This window comes from Hypanus sabinus, chromosome 1 (genome assembly GCF_030144855.1).
Source record: "Hypanus sabinus isolate sHypSab1 chromosome 1, sHypSab1.hap1, whole genome shotgun sequence".
Taxonomy (NCBI): Eukaryota; Metazoa; Chordata; class Chondrichthyes; order Myliobatiformes; family Dasyatidae; genus Hypanus; species Hypanus sabinus.
The window spans coordinates 202,101,358-202,122,102 of NC_082706.1; the positions used below are offsets into that span (position 1 = coordinate 202,101,358).

Consider the following 20,745-nt stretch of genomic DNA (forward strand, 5'->3'; position numbering starts at 1 on the left):
AATCTCCGCCAGCTCCATCATGGCAATAGCCTCCCCAGCATCCAAGACTTGTTCAAAAGGCGATGCCTCAAAAAGCCGGCATCCGTTATTAAGGACCCCCATTACCCAGGATGTCCTCTCCTCATTGCTACAATCAAGAAGGAGGTACAGGAGCCTGAAGACCCACACTCAACATTTCAGGAACAGTATCTTCCCTTCCGCCAACAGATTTCTGAATGGACATTGAATGCATGACACCAGCATTTTCCTGTTGCTTGCTCTCTTTTTGCAATACTAATTTAATTGACAAATAGCTTATTGAAATGTACAGTTTGTCTTCATTATGCATTGCAATGTTCTGCTGCCACCAAACAACATATTTCATGACATAAGCCAGAGATACTAAACCTGATTCAAAAATTCTGGGTACCAAATCTCAGGAAATATACACTAGGCTTGCTAAGAACCTTACAAAGGAACTGTTTGGGTAGATAGCAATAAACTATCAGGAGAATAAAGAACACAGAAACAGGTCCTTCAGCTCAACTGTTCCATTCCAGTCAAGACTATCTCCATTGGTCAGGGTCGACTCTGACACTGCATCCCAGCTGTCATCTATAAGCAAGAGCAGTACAATATGGAGAGCAAGCTATTACCCATGCAGCAGGCTCCCCCTCATATACTGTCTGGGTAGACTCCAGCACCTTGGCATGAACATTGAATTCTCCAACTCTCGGTAATTCCCTCCCCCTCCCTTCCCCCACTGCCTCCTCCTCCAGCTGCCTATCACCTCCCTCATGGTTCCGTCTTCTTCTACAACCCACAGTGGTTTCCCCTTACATTTCTTCTTCACCTTTCCTGCCTATCCCCTCCCTACTTGCCCCCCCCCCACCCCTTGATCTTTCCTCTTACTGGTTTTTCACCTGGCACCTACCAGCCTCCTTCCCACCCTCCCCCCACCTTCCTTATAGGGCCCCTGCCCCTCCCTCTTCAGTCCTGACGAACGGTCTCAGACCGAAACATTGACTGTTTGTTTCCACGGATGCTGCCCGACCTGCTGAGTTCCTCCAGCATGTAGTGCGTGTTGCTTTGACCCCAGCATCTGCAGAGTATTTTGTGTTTAGGCTCCCCCTCTCCATGCAGCTGATGAATTCAAAGACTGGCAGAGACTGATATACTTTGGCATCAGCAGAGTCACAAGAGTTGCCAGTCAACATTGAACTCGACATAGGGCTGCCTTTAGCTTTCCTCAGGGTTTACTCGCAGAGCCTTCCCCATGAGTGGGTAGAGCCACAAGACAGCAGGGACAGGAGATCGGAGTTTTCCTTCTCCCAGATGAGCTGCCAACAACGGCTGATGAGCCCCATCTGCCTGGAGATTGCCTGATGGTTGGCCGATGTCTCTCTAAATCTTCCCTATCGCATACCCGTCTGCACACTGCCGGAGGAACTTGGCAGGTCAGGCAGACCCCGTGGAAAGAAATAAATAGTCGACATTTCAGGCCGAGACCCTTCTCGTGTTCATCATGCGCTGATCGCCGATTTGAGATGGTGCTGGTGAAGCACCGTGACTACTTACTGGTGGCAAACAAAACAAAGAATACAACTAAATGTTTTACTAACACATTTCCTTGTAAAATTTTTGGGAAGTGATCACGGCAAACTACCGAGAGGCAAGCGAAGGCGAGGCTGAGTTGAAGGCCAAAACATGTGGGTACGAGGTGAAGTCGAGGCTTATTCGAGGCTAAGTTGGAGCGGAGGAGAGGCAGATTCAGGGCCCATCCACCTAAACTGAGAGCGAGGTTTGATCGATCTAAGCACCAGGCTGACTTGGAAAGGTTAAGAACCGGCGGGGTCCAGTTCATATCAATGCAACAGGGCCCAGGTCCTAGTGCAAGGAATGACCTGATGTTTGGATGATTTAAACATCGAGAAGACAAGGTACTGGGACAAGAAGCAAGGATCATGCCAGCTCTCCTCGCTGCTCTGTGCTGAACTGAAGTCGAGGCTGTGGCCTGCTCTGAGCTTCCTGTCTACAGACTCACTTTCATTCCGAATGCGACTTGCCTACTTTTATTGTTTGCACGATTTGTTTTCTTTTCCTCTGCATGTTGGGTATATTTGACTGTCTTTTTTCTTAATGGGTTCTTTTGGGTTTGTTTGTTTTGTGGCTGCCTGTAAGGAGATGAAACTCAAAGCTGCATAATGTATATATACTTTGATAATAAATGTACCTTGAACCTTGATTTTAAAGGTTGCAATTGTACCTGCCTCAAACATTTCCTCTGTTTGCTGCTGGCATCGATATTAATGATTTGGATGAGAACATACGAGGAATAGTCAGTACACTTGCAGCAAGCACTTAAATAAGTGTTATTATAGACAGTGATGTGGAAGATGAAGATTGCAGTGGGATCTTGATCGGCTTGGTGGGTGGGCTGAGGAATGGAAAGTGGAATTTAATCTAGGAAAGTGAAAAGTGTTACACTTTGCAAGCTCGAATCCAGGCAGGACATTTATACAGGATAGAAAGGGTCTGGGTACTATAGTAGGACAGAGAATAGGTCCATCGTCTCCTTGAAGTGAAGTCACGGGTAGACAGAGTGGTGAAGGTTTTTTTGCAGACATTTCATCAGTCAGGGCACTAAATATAGAAGACACAAAGTGCACTGCAGATGCTGTGGTCAAATCAACACGTACAAACGAGCTGGATGAACTCAGCAGGTCGGGCAGCATCCGTTGAAACGAGCAGTCAACGTTTCCGGCCGAGACCCTTCGCCAGGAAGAAGTTGGGAAGGTTGCAATCATGCAAGACATTGGGGAGGCCACCTTTGGAGTACTGCCACTCTGTCATGTTGCAAGGACTTGAGGGACTGCTATAGGGAGAGGCTAGACTGGCTGGCCCTTTACTCCTTGAAGTACAGGAGACTGAGGGATGATCTCAGAGTGGAGTTCCAAGATGGCACCAAGCTGTGACCTCTGTGAAGTTGCAGCTTAGATCTAGTTGTTTTTTTAAATGTTTAGTTTTTAATCTTGATTTTTTTTTTAGGTTTGCAGGAATGGTTTTGGATAAAAGAGGGGAGTCAGAGGTCAGGTTAAGGTTTAGGAACCAGGGAAGTGGGGGAATTAGAGGTTGGGCTGGAATCTATGTCTCCATTCCACACTCATACCAACTGCATCTCAGCGTGGTATGGCAGTTGTCCCATATCGGACCGCAAAGCACTCCAGCAGGTGGTGAAAACTGCCCAGCGGATTATCAGCATCCAATTGCCCAGCATTGAGAACATCTACCATAAACACTGCCTGGGCAGGGCAAGGATAAAGCCTCCACTCCCGCACCAGCAGGCACAGGAAGAGCTTCTTCCCTGAGGCTGTGACCCTGCTGAATCTCACATCACAGCGCTAAGCAGTATTGCACCCATATTGTACTGTCTCAGTACTTTTATATTTGTGTGCTGTAGCACCTACTTTTTATTCACAGTTATTTTGTAAATAACACTATTCTTTGCATTTCTGATCAGATGCTAATTGCATTTCATTGGCTTTGTATCTGTACTCGGTACAATGACAATAACGTTGAATCTAATCTAATCTAAACAGCAGCAACATCACATGGGACATCCATGGTCAGACATCGGACATGCAGGGAGTGGATGGGTGACCCTCCTCCCCACCAAACCAGTCAGCTAGTTGTTGACAGGTTCTGGAGTCAGAGTTCCTTGAAGGCAGGAGGAACGAGTTCCAATCACCCCTTAGGTTTGTGAATTGGTGTCAATGGAGTTCAAGGCCTAGTGCTTGTGGTCCCATCATCGGCAAGTCCAGAGTAGAACGTGTGTTCTGGAATCAATGCCGAGGATCAAGGCCCAGTGGTTTAATCGGAAGTTCGGAAGCTGAGGCCTATTAGCCGGAACCAAGTCTGCAAATCCGGTGAGTTCACTGAGGTGGTCTGCAGGCCTGAGTCTGTCTCTGCTGTCGGCTGTGGGCCGGAGGCCGGAGGGCTGCCCTGGGAATAACAGATTGTGTATGTGCGTGGATGGAAAGGAGGAACAGGGATTGTTTTTGCTGTGTCTTCACAAACATATTTCACTGTATGTTTCAATGTACATGTGACAAGTAAACTTGAATCTTAATCTCATAAGAGCAAAGATGGGGTAGACAGATGGTCTCCAAGGACGGTGAGAATGGAACTGCCCCAGTGCAACAGCTTTTCCACTGTAAGATCTCTCCCACGCAAGTCTCCTATTTGATACAGCAGACAAGCAACACAACCCTATGATTCAACATATGGGCCACACTCAGGATGGAAACTGCTTTCTTTCAACTTCAAATTAAAACCTTTTCCTGTCACCCCAAACCAATGCCTTCTAATTTACCCTATTTATGTGCAGCTTGGTTTTATTCACCTCAATAACATCTCTTGCACTCCAATGAAAAAGGTCCCAACCCAACCTTTCCCCACAAGTCAGAGAGCACAAAGGAGATTCGCTGGATGATGCCTGGACTAGAGAGCCAGGGATACTTAACCCTGGAACAATGCAAGCGAAGGGGAGATGATGGCATTGTATAAAACAATGAGAGGCACTGAATAGGCAGATAGTCAGTAATCTGCAGCAATACCATAGTGGTTGGCACGAGTCAATTACACCTCAGGGTGTCAGAGTTCAGAGTTCAATTCCCCATCCTCTTTAAGGACTTTGAACTTCCATCCCATGAACACTACACGCTGCATCCGCAAAGGAAACAGCTTTATGAAGGACCCCATGCACTCCTCATACAATCTCGCCTCCCTCCTGCCACCTGGGAAAAGGCTCCGAAGCATCTGGGCTCTCACGACCAGACTACGTAACAGTTTCTTCCCCCAAGCTATCAGACTCCTCAATACCCGAAGCCTGGACTGACACCTTGCCCTACTGTCCTGTTTATTATTTATTGTAATGCCTGCACTGTTTTGTGCACTTTTTGCAGTCCTGTGTAGGTCTGTAGTCTAGTGTAGCTTTCTCTGTGTTGTTTTTTACGTAGTTCAGTCTAGTTTTTTGTACTGTGTCATGTGACACCATGGTCCTGAAAAACGTTGTCTCATTTTTACTGTGCACTGTACCAGCAATTATGGTCAAAATGACAATAAAAGTTCACTTGACTTGACTTGATTTCCTCCATGTGTTCTGGTTTCCTCCAACATTCCAAAGACGTACCAGTTAGTAGGTTAATTCGTCACTGTAAATTGACCTGTGCTAAGTTAGATAGATAGATAAATACTTTATTGATCCCTAAGGAAATTACAGTGTCACGGTAGCATTACAAGTGTACATATATACAAATATTAGAAGAGAAGTAAAAAAGATTTTTAAAAAATAAAAAAGGTCTAACAGGTGGAGGTCATCACTTCCCCAGCTACAGGTTGACTCATTATATAGAGGGTTAAGAATGACCTCATATAGTACTCTTTGGAGCAGTGCAGTTGTCTTAGTCAGTGTGTCCAGTTTGACTCCTATAACAGAGCCAGCCTTTCTAATCAGTTTATTGAGCCTGTTGGCATCACCCGTGTTGATGCCATTACCCTAGCACACCACCACACAGAAGATTGTACTGATGACAACAGACTGGTAGAGCATGTAAGGCTACGGTTAAATCGGTGGGTTGTTGGGCTGGAAGCGCCAGTACCATGCTGTATCTCTAAACCAATCAGCAAATAAACTGATCCTTCTCCCATGGTAAGGGCATCAAGAAACAAGACACTTTAAGATGAGAGGAAGGAGATTTAAAAGGGATCTGAGGGGAAAGGTGTTTGCTTACACAGTGTGTAGCTGAATCCTGAAACCTGGTGCCAGAGGAGATGGCGAAAGCTGGCAAGATCACTGTGGTTGAAGCTGAGCCGTTGGCATTGGTCAGACCACACTTGAAGCATTGTAGGCAGTGTGGCACCCCTTATCTAAGAAAGGGTGTGCTGACATGGGAGTGAGTCAACAGGCTGGGGGAGTCAAGTCAAGCTGTCGGGCCACAGAAGCCATTGATTTCAGAAGCGCTGAGTTGGGTGGAGACTGCGCTGGTGCATGCTACTCAGAGTTGGTGTCTTCAAGTTGGCGTGAAGGTGGCATGCAGTGAAAGCATGAGTGACTATCTTGGATGTTTCTTTTGTAATTGCAAGACCCTAACCGGACATGACTCCCACCGAGAGATCTGACACCTGACCAGGTTCATTTCCCAATACCAGATCAACTACAGCCTCTCCTCTTGTAGGCTTATCTACATATTGTGTCAGGAAACCTTCCTGAACACACCTAACAAACTCCACCCCATCTAAACCCCTCGCTCTTGGGAGATGCCAGTCAATATTAGGAAAGTTAAAATCTCCCATCACAACAACCCTGTTATTATTGCACCCTTCCAGAATCTGCCTCCCTATCTGCTCCTCAATATCCCTGTTACTATTGGAGGGTCCCAGTTGAGTTATTGCCCCTTTCCTGTTTCTGATTTGCACCCACACTGACTCAATCGACCACCCCTCCATGACTTCCTTCTTTTCTGCAGCCATGACACTATCCCTAATTAACAATGCCACAACCCTGCCTCTTTTGCCTCCCTCGCTGTTCTTTTTGAAACATCTAAAGCTGTACAGATAGTGGCAGGAATTGAACCTGGGTGGCCAGTACTGGAAAGTGTTGTGCTAACCACTACACTGCCAGGTCACCCCAAACATTACATCTTTGCTTTTACATTCTAGGACTCTTGAAATGAATGCTAACATTGCATTTGCCTTCCTTACCACTGACTCAACCTGCAAATTAACCTTTAGGAAATCCTGCATCCGGACTCCCCTTGCGCCTCTGATTTTTGAAGTTCCTCCCAGTTCAGAAAATACTCTATGCCTTTATCCCTTTGTCTTACAGATCCTATTAGACAGGCACTCAAATGGACAAGGCACAGAGAGAGACACAACGAATACAAGCAACTTTTGACTGGTGTTGATGTGCTCATCTAGAAGCAATGGACTGTCAAAGTTCAAAGTAAACTTACTACCAAAGTACATATATGTCACCAAATACAACCTTGCGATTCATTTTCCTGTGGGCATACTCAATAAATCCATAATAGAATAGTAACCATAATAGAATCAATGAGAAACCACACCAACTTGGGCATTCAACCAGGGTGCAAAAGACAACAAGCTGTGCAAATACAAAAATAAAGAATAATAATAAATAAGCAATAAATATTGAGAACATAAGATGAAGAGTTGTTGAATGTGAGTCCATATATAGTGATATAGGGGGTTGTGTCCATGTCAGGGTTTGATGTTAATGTCGCTTTTTTTGCAAGGGAGGGGATTAGGCATTTGGGGGTTTGGGGTTTGTAAGATTTTGTTTCTTTTTCTTTTTGTGCAGGGGGATTGATATCTTTCTTTCAACTACTTGTATGGTTATGGCTATTTGGAGAAGACACATCTCAGAGTTGTATTCTGCATATATAATTAGATAACCCTTCTGGAACATTTCAATGATGTCAGGACTATGTCTGTGCAAAATGACTATAATCCAAGAAGTTGTATTTAAACTGGTTTGTGAAATTAATGTTTTAATCTGCATTTATAAAATTACACTGGCAACCAGATATTGAAATACAATAGCATGGGATTTTAAATCCCAGACACTATGCAAAACAGGAGCACTAATTGAAACTAAGGATTTCTGAATCATTATTTTGATGTACCTGGAAACACCAAAGTTAGTAGAGTATCAAAGCTTTCAGCAATTACATTGAAGAGTTTCCAATGACATGTTGATGCCCTTCACTGTTGGGGCAGAACATAAATGTTGCATCTTAATTGTCTACATATCAGTCGATACACAAACCAGGACAGTATGAAGTAGAGAGCAAGCTGTTGCCTATGCAGGAGGCTGCCCCTCTCCATGCAGCTGATCGATCAAAAGGAACCGTAGAGACCGACAGTTTGGCATCAATGATGTTGCAGGAGCTGCCAGTCAGCATTGAACCCAACGTAGGACTGCCTTAGGGAGTCCAGCTCTGAATTTTTTCCTTGAGGTTTAGTCCCGAAGTCTTCCCCATGAGTGGGTATAGTGCCAAACCAGTGGAGGTTTGAGATCAGAGTTTTCCTTCTAGATGAGAAGCCAACCATGACTGATAAGCTCCATCTGCCCAAGGTGGCTGGTTTCAAGACGCTAGTAACCCACGTTTGCTTCTTCTCGTCAGTAGAAACAGTTCTGCTGGGCTTAATAGCTAAGGCACATGTGATGACCAGCAGCTGGACTTGGTTGTCAGACACAAGCCATTGGTAGCATTTAATAGGTAGTGGAAGCTCATCCCCACTATCCACTCCTGGCTATAACAACCTTAAAAACCACTGACTATGACAATTGTTACATTCAGTAGATGGTACCTTTGGAAACATGGATCTAGTTATTGACAGGTATCAACAAAATATAAAGAATACAGAGGAAATTTACAAGGATGTTGCCAGGAATTGAGTACCCGAATCATCGGGAAAGGTTGAATAGGTTAGGACTTTATTCCATTGAGCGTAGGAGGACAAGGGCAAGTTTGATAGAGATATACAAACGTTGGGGGGTATAGAGAGGGTAAGTGCAAGCAGGTTTTTTCCACTGAGGTTGGGAGAGACTAGAACTAGAGGTCATGGGTTGAGGGTGAAAGGTGAAATGTTTAAGGTGAACAAGAGGAGTTAATTCTTCACTCAGAGGGCAGTAAGAGAGTGCAATCAACTGCAATTGGAAGTACCGGATATGGGTTCAATTTCGACAATTAAGAGGAGTTTGGATAGGTACATGGATGGGAGGGGCATCAGAACCAGAATCAGGTTTATCAACACCAGGATGTGATGTGAAATTTGTTAACTTTGCAGCAGCAGTTCAATGCAACACATAATCTAGCAGAGAGACACAAAAAATAATAAATAGTTTTTTAAAATAATAATAATAATAAATAAATTACATATATTGAATAGATTTTTTTAATGTTCAAAAACAGAAATACTGTATATTAATAAAAAGTGAGGTCGTGCCCAGAGCTTCAATGTCCATTTAGGAATGGGATGGCAGAGGAGAAGAAGCTGTTCCTGAATCGCTGAGTGTGTGCCTTCAGCACGCTGCCCTTCTGAGACACCGCTCCCTGAAGATGTCATGGGTACTTTGTAGTCCCCATGATGCTGACTAGATTTACAACCTTCTGCAGCTTCTTTCAGTCCTGTGCAGTAGCCCCTCCATACCAGACAGTGATGCAGCCTGTCAGAATGCTCACCACAGTACAAATATAGAAGCTTTTGAGTGTATTTGTTGACCTGTCAAATCTCTTCAAACTCCTAATAAAGTAGAGCTGGTGTCTTGCCTTCTTTATAACTACATCAATATGTTGGGACCAGGTTAGATCCTCAGAGATCTTGACACCCAGGAACTTGAAGCTACTCACTCTCTCCACTTCTGATCCCTCAGTGAGGATTGGTATGTGTTCCTTCGTCTTACCCTTCCTGAAGTCCACAATCAGCTCTTTCATCTTACTGACGTTGAGTGCCAGGTTGTTGCTGCAGTACCACTCCACTAGTTGGCATATCTCACTCCCATACACCCTCTCGTCATCACCTGAGATTCTACCAACAATGGTTTATCATCAGCAAATTTATAGATGGTACTTGAGCTATGCCTAACCACACAGTTGTGTATATACAGAGTAGAGCAGTGGGCAAAGCACACACAAAGCAAGGATGATGCGTTGTCACCAATCCACACAGATTGTTGTCTTCCAATTGGAAGTCGAGGAGACTTCCAATTGCAGAGAGAGGTACAGAGGCCCAGACTCTGCAACTTCTCAATCAGGATTGTGGGAATTATGGTTTTAAATGCTGAGCTACAGTCGATGAACAGCATCCTGATATAGACATTTGTGTTGTCCAGGTGGTCTAAAGCAGTGTACAGAGCCATTGAGATTGCATCTGCCAGTGACCTATTGCGGCGATAGGAAAATTTCAATGGGTCCAGGTCCTTGCTGAGGCAGGAGTTCAGTCAAGTCATGACCAACCTCTCAAAGCATTTCATCACTGTCAATGTGAATGTTACTGGGCAATAGTCATTAAGGCAGCCCACAATATTCTTCTGAGACACTGGTATAATTGTTGCCTTTTTGAAGCAAGTGGGAACTTCTGCCCCTATCAGTGAGAGGTTGAATATGTCCTTGAGTACTCCCGCTAGTTGGTTGGCACAGGTTTTTTCAGAATCTTACCAGGTACTCCATCAAGACATTCCACCTTGCAAGGATTCACTCTCTTTAAAGGCAGCCTAACACTGGCCTCTGAGATGGAGATCACAGGGTCATCAGGTGCAGCAGGGATCTCCACAGCTGTAGTTGTGTTCTCCCTTTCAAAGCAGCATAGAAGGCATTGAGTTCATCTGGTAGTGAAGCATTGCTGCCATGATGATAGTTAATATGGCGCTAAGCAGCGACTCCTTTGCTTGCATCTTTGGAAACAGCTCTATTTCCATCTTTAATATCATTATTTTTCCCTTTCAGGGTTCTTTTGAAGACCCTGACCTGGAGTTACACGCTGACTTCGGTTCTTTGAGGGAATGGGACCCGTCCTCGGGGTTTCGGGGCCGGCTGTTGTTTGGCGTGCCAAGGGGTCAGCCTGAGAGGTGGCCTAGTGTTTGGAAGCCTAAGATATCGGGGTTCTGGAGACGGGTGGATTGAGGGTCAGTATCACGGCAGGAGATTCATGTGTCATCAAGGAGGCTGGAAAATCCTCGCTGTGGGCCCGAAGACCCGAGATCTTTGCGATCTTTGGGCACAGAGCTCATAAAAAAGCAAAGAGATGGATTTTTAAACATCGTAAACCAACAGGTTGTTGTTATGTCTCCTGCTCACTGTGAAAATGCAGGACACCTCCCTCTCCCTCATGAGGGAGAGAGAGAACCTGTGGGTTGCCAAATGCCTGGTGAATCGCGGTAGTCTTTTGGGTCTGTGTCTTTGCAATCACTTAGCTCACGCTTGTGCTCGCGTAGCAGGTGTTTTGCCAGTAGGGGGAGGGGGGAGGGGAGATTGTTGCTTGCCACCGCTTATGGTCAGGAGGAGGGAGCTGGGGGGGACGACTTTTGGGTTCTCACATTTAACTGTCGTTCACTCTTTGGGGTACTTCTCTTTTCTCGTGGATGTTTTGCAAAAAAAAAAGCATTTCAGGATGTATATTGAATACATTTCTCTGACATTAAATTGAACCTTTGAACCTTCATGCTATTGGGTTTTGCTTTGTAGGAAGTAATGTCTTACAGACCCTGCCAGAGTTGCCGTACACCCGATGTTGCCTCCAACCTCATCTGAAATTGTCTCTTCGCCCTTGAAATAGACCTCCGCAAAACATACCAGGTTTTCCTGTACAGGCCTGGGTTGCCAGACTTGAATGCCACTGATCCAGCCTTCAGCAGATGACGTACATCCTGGTTCATCCACGGCTTTTGGTTTGGGAATGTACAGTAAGTCTTTATAGGCACACACTCATCCACACAGGTTTTAATGAAGTCAGTAACAACTGCAGCATAGTCATCCAGATTCGAAGATGAATCTCTGCATATAGTCCAGTTCATAGATTCAAAGCAGTCCTGTAGGTGCTCCTGTGCTTCCCTTGTCCAAACCTTCTTGGTCCTCACTGCTGGTGCTGCAGTCTTCAGTCTCTGTCTATACTCAGGGAGTAGAAGTACAGCCAGGTGATCAGACTTCCCGAAGTGAGGGCATGGAATGGTAGGCATTCTTGGTGTAGCAATGGTCCAGTGTGTTTCCTCTGGTATTGCACGTGATCTGTTGATGGTAATTGCTTAGTGATTTTTTCAGACTAGCCTGGTTAAAATCTCCCAAAACAATGGTGAAGGCGTGAGGGTGCATTATTTCGTGCACGTTGATTCCATTGCTCAGATCATCTAAAGCCTGTGTGATATTATCCTGAGATGGAATGTAAACTGCTACCAAGGTGACCCCAGAGAACTCCCGTGGTAGGTAAAAAGGACGGCACTTTACTGCTAGATGTTCCAGGTCTGGAGAGCAGAATTGGGACAGCACTGATACATTTGTGCACCAAGAGTTGATCATGAGGCCTACTCCACCTCTGCTTTTGAGAGACTCTATAGATCTATCCTGATGGTGTATATTAAATCTGTCGACCTGAATTGCTGTATCTGGTATGGAAGGGGTTAACCAGGTTTCCAGGAAGCAAAAGACACACGCGGTCCTAATGTCCCTCTGATTCAGCACCCCAGCTCTCAGATAATCGATTTTATTCATCAGAGACTGCACGTTCGCCAGCAAGATAGTCAGAATTGGGAGTTTAAAACCCCGTTTCCTTAAACGCACTTGTAACCCCAATCTACACTTGCACTTCCTCCAAGGTGTCCTCCATTGGCACTTCCGACCACAATCGATGTTGTTTACGTTGGTTTCAGCAGTGATAGTTCATATAAATGCATTAAGACATGTTTTTTTTTACTGTACTGACCTTGGAAGCAGTTGTGCTTTTTAGCTGTATCCTGCTGAAATGGGAATATTTAATCATATCCATTGAGAGTACTGCTGCTACTTGAGTCGTGCCTAGGCGGACTGTGGACGGCTGTGGCCCAGATGCAGTTGATGGGACTAGGCAGTGTAACAGTTTGGCATGGACTAGATGGGCCCAATGGCCTGGTCCTGCACTCTAGTGTTCTATGACTCTATGCAGACTGGACAAATGTCTTATAAAGTTTCAGCTTTATCAGCTAAAGATACAGATCTACCACTTCATGGCCCCTTTCTCCACTCACAAACCAATCCTCTCACTTAAATCATAAGATATAGGAGCAGAATTAGGTCATTTGGCCCATTGAGTCTGCTCCACCAGTTCATCATGGCTGATCCAACTTTCCTATCAGCCCCATTCTCCTGCCTTCTCCCCGTATACCTTCATGCCCCGGCCAATCAAGAATCGGTCAGCCTTAAATATACATAATGACTTGGCCTCCACAACCAACTGTGACAAAGAATTCCACAGATTCACCACTCTCTGGCTAAAGAAATTCCTCCTCATCTCCATTCTAAAAGGGTGCCCCTCTATTCTGAGGCAGCGTCCTCAGGTCTTAGACTCTCCCACCATAGGAAACATCCTCTCCACATCCACTCTACCAAGGCCTTTCACCAGTCAATGGGTTTCAATTAGGTCACTCCTCATTCTTCAAAACTCTAGTGAATATAGGCCCAGAGTCATCAAATTCTCTTCTAGTGGCAAGCCGTTAAATCCTGAAATCATTTTCATGAACCTCCTTTGAATACTATCCAGACTCAGCAACATCCTTTCTAAGATAAGGGGCCCAGAACTGCTCAGTATTCCAAGTGAGGCCTCATCAGTGCTTTATAAAGTCACAATATTTTTATTTCAGTCCTCATGAAAGGAGTGTTAACATCACAATTGTTTCCTCACCACCAAGTCAACCTGCAAATTAACCTTTAGGAATCCTACACAAGGACTCCCACGTCCCTTTGCGCTTCAAATTTTTGTACCTCCTCGCCATTTAGAAAACAGTCTACCCTTTCATTTCTTCTGCCATAGTGAATGACCATACACTTCCCATCTGCCATTTCTTTGCCCATTCTAATCTGTCACAGTCCTTCATTAGCCTCTCTACTTCCTCAAAACAACATGCCACTCCACCTATCTTTGTATCATCTGCATACTTTGCAATAAAGTCATCAATTCTATCATCCAAATATAGACCAATGAGTCTTATTTCAGTGGTTGGTAAGATGGAGAAGATCCTGAGAGGCAGGATTTATGAACATTCGGAGAGGCATAATATGATTAGGAATAGTCGGCATGGCTTTGTCAAAGGCAGGTCGTGCCTTACGAGCCTGATTGAATTTTTTGAGGATGTGACTAAGCACATTGATGAAGGAAGAGCAGTAGATGTGGTGTATATGGATTTCAGCAAGGCATTTGATAAGGTACCCCATGCAAAGCTTATTGAGAAAGTAAGGAGGCATGGGATCCAAGGGGGCATTGCTTTGTGGATCCAGAACTAGCTTGCCCACAGAAGGCAAAGAGTGGTTATAGAGAGGTCATATTCTGCATGGAGGTCGGTCACCAGTGGAATGCCTTGGGGATCTGTTCTGGGACCCCTACTCTTCGTGATTTTTATAAATGACCTGGATGAGGAAGTGGAGGGATGGGTTAGTAAGTTTGCTGATGACACAAAGGTTGGAGGTGTTGTGGATAGTGTGTAGGGCTATCAGAGGTTACAGCCGGACATTGATAGGATGGAAAACTGGGCTGAGAAATGGCATTAGGAGTTCAACCTAGATAAGTGTGAAGTGGTTCATTTTGGCAGGTCAAATATGATGGCAGAATATAGTATTAATGGTAAGACTCTTGGCAGTGTGGAGGATCAGAGGGATCTTGTGGTCCGAGTCCATAGGACGCTCAAAGCAGCTGTACAGGTTGACTCTGTGGTTAAGAAGGCATATGGTGTATTGACCTTCATTAATCATGGAATTGAATTTAGGAGCTGAGAGGTAATGTTGCAGCTATACAGGACCCTGGTCAGACCCCACTTGGAGTAATGTGCTCAGTTCTGGTTGCCTCACGACAGGAAGGATGTGGAAGCCATAGAAAGTGTGCAGAGGAGATTTACAAGGATGTTGCCTGGATTGCGGAGCACACCTTATGAAAACAGGTTGAGTGAACTCGGCCTTTTCTCCTTGGAGCAACGGAGGATGAGAGGTGACCCAATAGAGCTGTATAAGATGATGAGAGGCATTGATCGTGTGGATAGTCAGAGGCTTTTTCCCAGGGCTGAAAAGGTTGCCACAAGAAGACACAGGTTTAAGGTGCTGGGATACAGATGATACAGAGGAGATGTCAGGGGTAAGTTTTTTACTCAGAGAGTGGTGAGTGCGTGGAACGGGCTGCCAGCAACGGTGGTAGAGGCGAATATGATAGGGTCTTTTAAGAGACTTTTGGATAGGTACATAGAGCTTAGAAAAATAGAGGGCTATGGGTAAGCCGAGTAATTTCTAAGTTAGGGACATCTTTAGCACGGCTTTGTGGGCTGAAAGGCCTGTATTGTGCTGTAGGTTTTCTACATTTCTATGTTTCAAATCATTAACATATCGTGCAAAAAGAATCAGTCCAAACACAGAACCCTGTGGAACACCAGTCGTCAAGGGCAACCAGCCAGAAAAGGCTCCTTTTATTCCCACTCTTTGCCTCCTGCCAGTCAGCCACTGCTTTATCCATGCTAGAATCACCCCTGTAGTACCATGGAATTACATAGTAAAGCAGCCTCATAGCTTGTTAAGCAGCTTCATGTGTGGCATCTTGTCACAGGCCTTCTGACAATTGAAATACACATCACCAATCAATTCTCCTTTGTCTATCCTGCTTTTTATTTCTCCACTAAATTCCAACACATATGTCAGGCAAGATTTTCCTTTGAGGAAATCATGCTGACTATGGCCTCTTTTATCATATGCCTCCAAGTACCTCCACTTCTTCCCAGCCACTAAGATCAGACTAACTGGCTGATAATCTCCTTTCTTCTGTCTCTCTCACTTCTTGAACAGTGGAGTTGCATTTGCAACTTTCAAGTCTTATGGAACCATTCCAGAATCTAGTGATTCTTGACAGATCATTACTAATGCATCCACAATCTCTGCAGGCTCCACTTTCAGAACTCTGGGGTATGCACCATCTGGGCCAGGTAAGATATCTACCTTCAGACTTCATATTATTGTCTAGCTTACTTTTGTATTTCATCTTTATGTTCTAATTGACTTTTTAGTTGTCCTCTGTTGGTATTTGAAAGCTTCCTTATGCTCTAACCTCACTAATTTTTGTTCTATTATACACCCTCTCTTTGGCTTTTATTTTGGCTTTGACTTTTATTGTTAGTCATGGTTGTATCATCTTGGCTTTAGAATAATTCTTCCTCTTTGGGATGTATGTACCTTGTGCTTTCCAAATTGCTTCCAGAAATTCCAGCCATTGCCGCTCTGCCATTATTACTGTCAGGGTTCTTTTCCAATCAATCCTGGTCAACTCCTCTCTCATGCTTCTGTAATTCTCTTTACTCCACTGTAATACTGAGACATATGACTTTATCTTCTCCTTCTCAAGATTCAGGGTGAATTTGATCATATTATGAGCACTTGCCCTTAATGGTTCTTTTACCTTGAACTCTCTAATCAGTTCCAGATCATTGTACAAAGCCCAATCCAGAATAGCTACTCAACCACAAGCTGCTCTAAAAAGCCATTCCACAGGCATTCTAGAGATTTCCCCTCTTCAAATCCAACACCAACCTGATTTTCCCAATCTACCTGCATGTTGAAAACCTCATGACTATTATAACACTGCCCTTTTGGCATGCATTTTCTGTCTCCCCTTGTAATTTGTAGAAGACATCCTTACAAATGTTTAGAGATCTGGATGTAACTCCTATCAGGGTCATTTTACACTTGCAGTTCCTCAGCTCTATCCACAATGATTCAAAACCTTCCAATCCTATGTTACCTCTTTCTAATGGTTTGATTTCATTTTTTACCAACAAAACAACGCTGCCCCCTCTGCCTTACTGTCTATCATTTTGATACATTGTGTATCCTTGGACGTTAAGCTTCCAGCTATAATTTTCTTTCAGCCATGATTCAGTGATGCCTACAACATCATACCTGCCCATTTGTAACTGTGCTCCAAGTTCATCTATTATTCCATATACTGTATGCATTCAAATATAATCCTGTATTCACCTGTAATGCTCTGGTACAGGTTTCACTGCTAACTGTTGTAGGATATTTCATGTAATGGTCTCTCCATAGAAGCATTGCTTGGGTTAATGGTTAGAGATAACAGGCGCTTCAGAATGTGAGCCAACCAATTAGGAGAGAAGGTTTCTTTTGGGTGCCTTGTGCACACTGGTGTGAGCTTTTGGCTTTGTTCGGCAGGAGACAAAGAACAAAGATGCTCGAGAGGACCAGCCGTAGGATTTGACCCAGTGGGGACCGTGATTCACTGGAGCAAGGTGCCAAGATCAACTGAGGATTGGTGAATATGACTTTTGGAAGAGTTGAGTTCCAACCTGAGCACACATGACTGTTTAATTATAATGGTCCCTTTTTGTTTTTTACCTTTCTTTTCTTTACTAACCATTTAGTTAAGATACTATTCATAAACATACTTCATTTACCCTTCATCTGTTATTTCCCCAGCAATGAGTTGTAACAGAGTAGCAAATCACACAGCATTGACACAAACCAGCGTTTTCTCTCTTCGTCCCCTGCCAAACAAAGCCAATCTCATGAATTTGGTGGGATCAGGGTATGTATTCCCTAGACTTACGCGGGCCAAGAACCATGGGTCTTTTGGCGCAGAGTCAGAAGGCTATCAGTGAGGGCTAACGAGCCGTTCCCAAAGAAGACCTAGAAAACAGGGGTTTCACACCCTTTTCGATTTCGTCTGCCTTTTACATTGCAACTTACCCTGTTGACTGCAATTTTGCCCTGTCATCAGCCTCTCCTTGTTAGGAGTCTCACTACAGATTGCCTCTGTTTGTAAACCTACTACCTCATCTTCAGTACCGTCACTCTGGTTCCTATCTTCCTGCCAAATTAATTTAAACCCACCCGAACAACCCTAGCCAACCTGCCCGCAGGGATATTGGACCCTCTCGCGTTCAGGTGTGACCCATCCCTCTAGTACAGGTCATACCTTCCACAGAAGAGATTCCAATGATCCATAACTTTGAACCCCTGCCTCCTACACCAGCCACACATTCACCTGCCAAACCATTCTACTCTTACCCTCACTGGCACATGGCACAGGCATAAATCCTTCTCCCGACAGTCAACCAGTTACCTGTCTCCTGCAACCTAGGGGTGACTACCTCCCTGTAGCTCCTGTCTATCACTTCCTCATTCTCCTGTACGAGTTGACGGTCGTCGAGCTGCAGCTCCAGTTCCTTAACACGTTCTCTCAGGAGCTGCAACTCGGTGCGCCTGGTGCAGATGTGTTTATCTGGGAGACTGGAGGTCTCACAGACTTCCCACATCCCACACACAGTACAAAGCTCTGCCCCTGGAGGCATTCCTAAATTACTATGCCCTAATGGATGAGGAATGACCAGATAAAAACAAAAAAAGATTAATTTATCAATTACTTTACCTCGCCTAAGCCCGATGAGTCAAAGCCACTATAAACACTGACACACTCACATGAATAGCTGCTCCAAAAGTCGCCACTCCATTGACCTGTTACTTTTATTGGCCCTTTCTAATGAATTCCTCTTGTTGATTGATCACTCCTCAACTCAGAGAAACCGCCACGAAACTCTGCCTTTAAAATCTTGATCGCCGTCCTGATTAAAAGGTAGCTCTTTTCATGCACCCCTGACTTTGATTATCCAACTCAGAGAAAACTAACTCAAAGCTCTGCTTTTTAAATCTTGAGCATGGATACGAGAAAGGTAGCTCTCTTTACGCCATGCCTCCTGCTGATTCTTTGCTCCTCCGCTCTCAGAAACTGTCACAAAACTCTGCTTTTAAAATCTCAATGCCGCCCTGATTAAAAGGCAAATCCTTTTTACACACCACTGACGTTGATTACCCAACGCTTAGCTTCACTTATCAGCTAGTAGCTTGTACTTTCTTATTCTAGCTTCTCCCCCACCTCCTCCTCCTTCCTTTCCAGTCCTGATGAAGGTTTTAAGTCTGAAATGTCAACTGTTTATTCCCCTCCTTAGATGCTGCCTGACCTGCTGAGTTCCTCCAGTATCTTGTGTGTGTTAGTCTCGACCGCCAGCATCTGCAGAATCTCGTGTTTAAAATTACAGCAATCCCCTTCCTTCACCCGCTGTGTTCTTCCAGCATCTCTTTTTTGTTTTGCCCTATCACCACCATTACTGCAGGAGAATAAAATGCTTACCAACGATCATGTGGTTGCAGGTATCACAGAACGTTGGTTTCTTGAATACGTACTCCAGGAAAGAATGGGTCCTGTTCTCAAGTGGCCGCTGGCCTTTGGTCGGTGTGGATGTTTGACTTGCTGAAACGGGGAGCGGCCCATTGTTGGAGCCGATGCCAGGCAGGAGTTCCACCTGCAGCTTCGTCTCGCTGCTGGTGCGCTGGAAAAAGTTCTCCGCACTCCTGCTCCTCAGACCTTTGGTCTTAAACGACAAGGAACGTTTCAGCTTCTGCAGCTGTAAGGGAATGGAAAAGCTGTTTAGGCAGATGGGAGACATGTTGAGGATGCAGCCAACCGCCCAGCTGTTTGCTGTGGAACCTCGGAGGTCCAGCTTCACAACTGACACTGACGCAGGGTTATTTTAGCCGTCACACTGTTGAAACAGTAATCCTTGGCAGAGATCAAATTTCGAGTTTTTCCCATGTGTGTTCAATTAACAAAGAGCAGAATGGAGATGAACAAACACAGTGTTTCCAAACGAAAACTAGAGCAACACACACAAAATGCTGGAGGAACTCAGATGATCAGACACCATCAATGGAGAGGAACAAACAGTCGATGTTTCCAGCCAAGACACTTGAACAGGACTGGAAAAGAAGTTTGAAAAAGCCAGAATAGGAAGGTGGGGGAAGGGGACAGAATAAAAGCTGGCAAACTGACAACCAATACTTCAATGCCTCTCGTAATCAGCTGACGAAAATGCTTCAAAACAAATACTTCAGTGTTGATGAAAGGTCTCGGCCTGAAACGTTGACAAATTTATTCCCTTCCATAGGTGCTGCCTGACCTGCTGAGTTCCTCCAGCATTTTGTGTGCGTTACTTTGGATTTCCAGCATCTGCGGAATCTCTTGTGTTTAAAATTAGAGCAATCCCCTTTCTTCACCTCCTGCAGATCACCAATTCTGCCTCCCACTAACCTGCCATCCGTCCATACTGAAGTTTAAAGATTAGCTGTATTTGTCACATGAATATTGAAGCCCCGGTGAACTGCATCGTTTGTGTGTCAACAACCAACATAGTCTGAGGATTGTGCTAGGGGCAGCCCACAAGTGTCATCATGCTTCCAGTGCCAACCAACATAGCATGCCCACAACTTAATAGCCCTAACTCGTACGTCTTTGGAATTTGGAAGGAAACCCAAGCCACCAGTGGGAACCCACACGATCACAGAGAGGACATACAAATTCCCTGCTGTGGTGAAATTGAACCCTGATCACTGGCGCTGTAAAGCGTTACTCGAACTGCTACGCTATTGTGCCACACGAGCAGGTCACCAATTTATTCCCCAGTGGTGGTTACTGGTCTATGATAGATAACAGACCTCGGGCAAATAGATTCCTCACATCAAACCCACTGAGGCTCACATGCCAACATGGTACAGAAACTGCACTACGATGGACAGGAAGGCTCCACAAAAGGTAATCAAAACTGCCCAGTTTATCACCAGCACCAGACTGTTCTCCATCAAGGACATATACAGAAAGGTGCAAGAAAAGGGACAGTAACATCATGAAGGTTCCCACCCATCCTGCTCATTGATTGTTTGTCTCACTCCCATCAGGGAGGAGGCTACGTAGCATCCACGCCAGGACCAGCAGTCTCTAAAATAGTTACTTTCCCCAAGTCATAAGGCAGATCAACACCTCCACCCACTAACCCACCCCCAGCCATCATTAATTTATAATTTCCTGTCAGAGTTACTTTATGTATGGACCCTACTGTGTCTAGCATCATTTTATAGACATACAATCAATCTATGTGTATAAGACCATAAGATA

General features: G+C 44.7%; 1 protein-coding gene across 1 annotated transcript in view; it reads right to left on the reverse strand.

Annotated features, from left to right (window-relative positions):
* The window catches only part of LOC132401921 (SH3 and cysteine-rich domain-containing protein-like), a 169,195-nt gene that overhangs the window by 107,762 nt on the left and 40,688 nt on the right, over positions 1–20,745 (reverse strand). Inside the window, exon 3 of the mRNA XM_059984270.1 lies at positions 18,928–19,201. Coding sequence (XP_059840253.1) covers positions 18,928–19,201 — 274 coding nt within the window. The remainder of the gene's footprint in view (positions 1–18,927; positions 19,202–20,745) is intronic.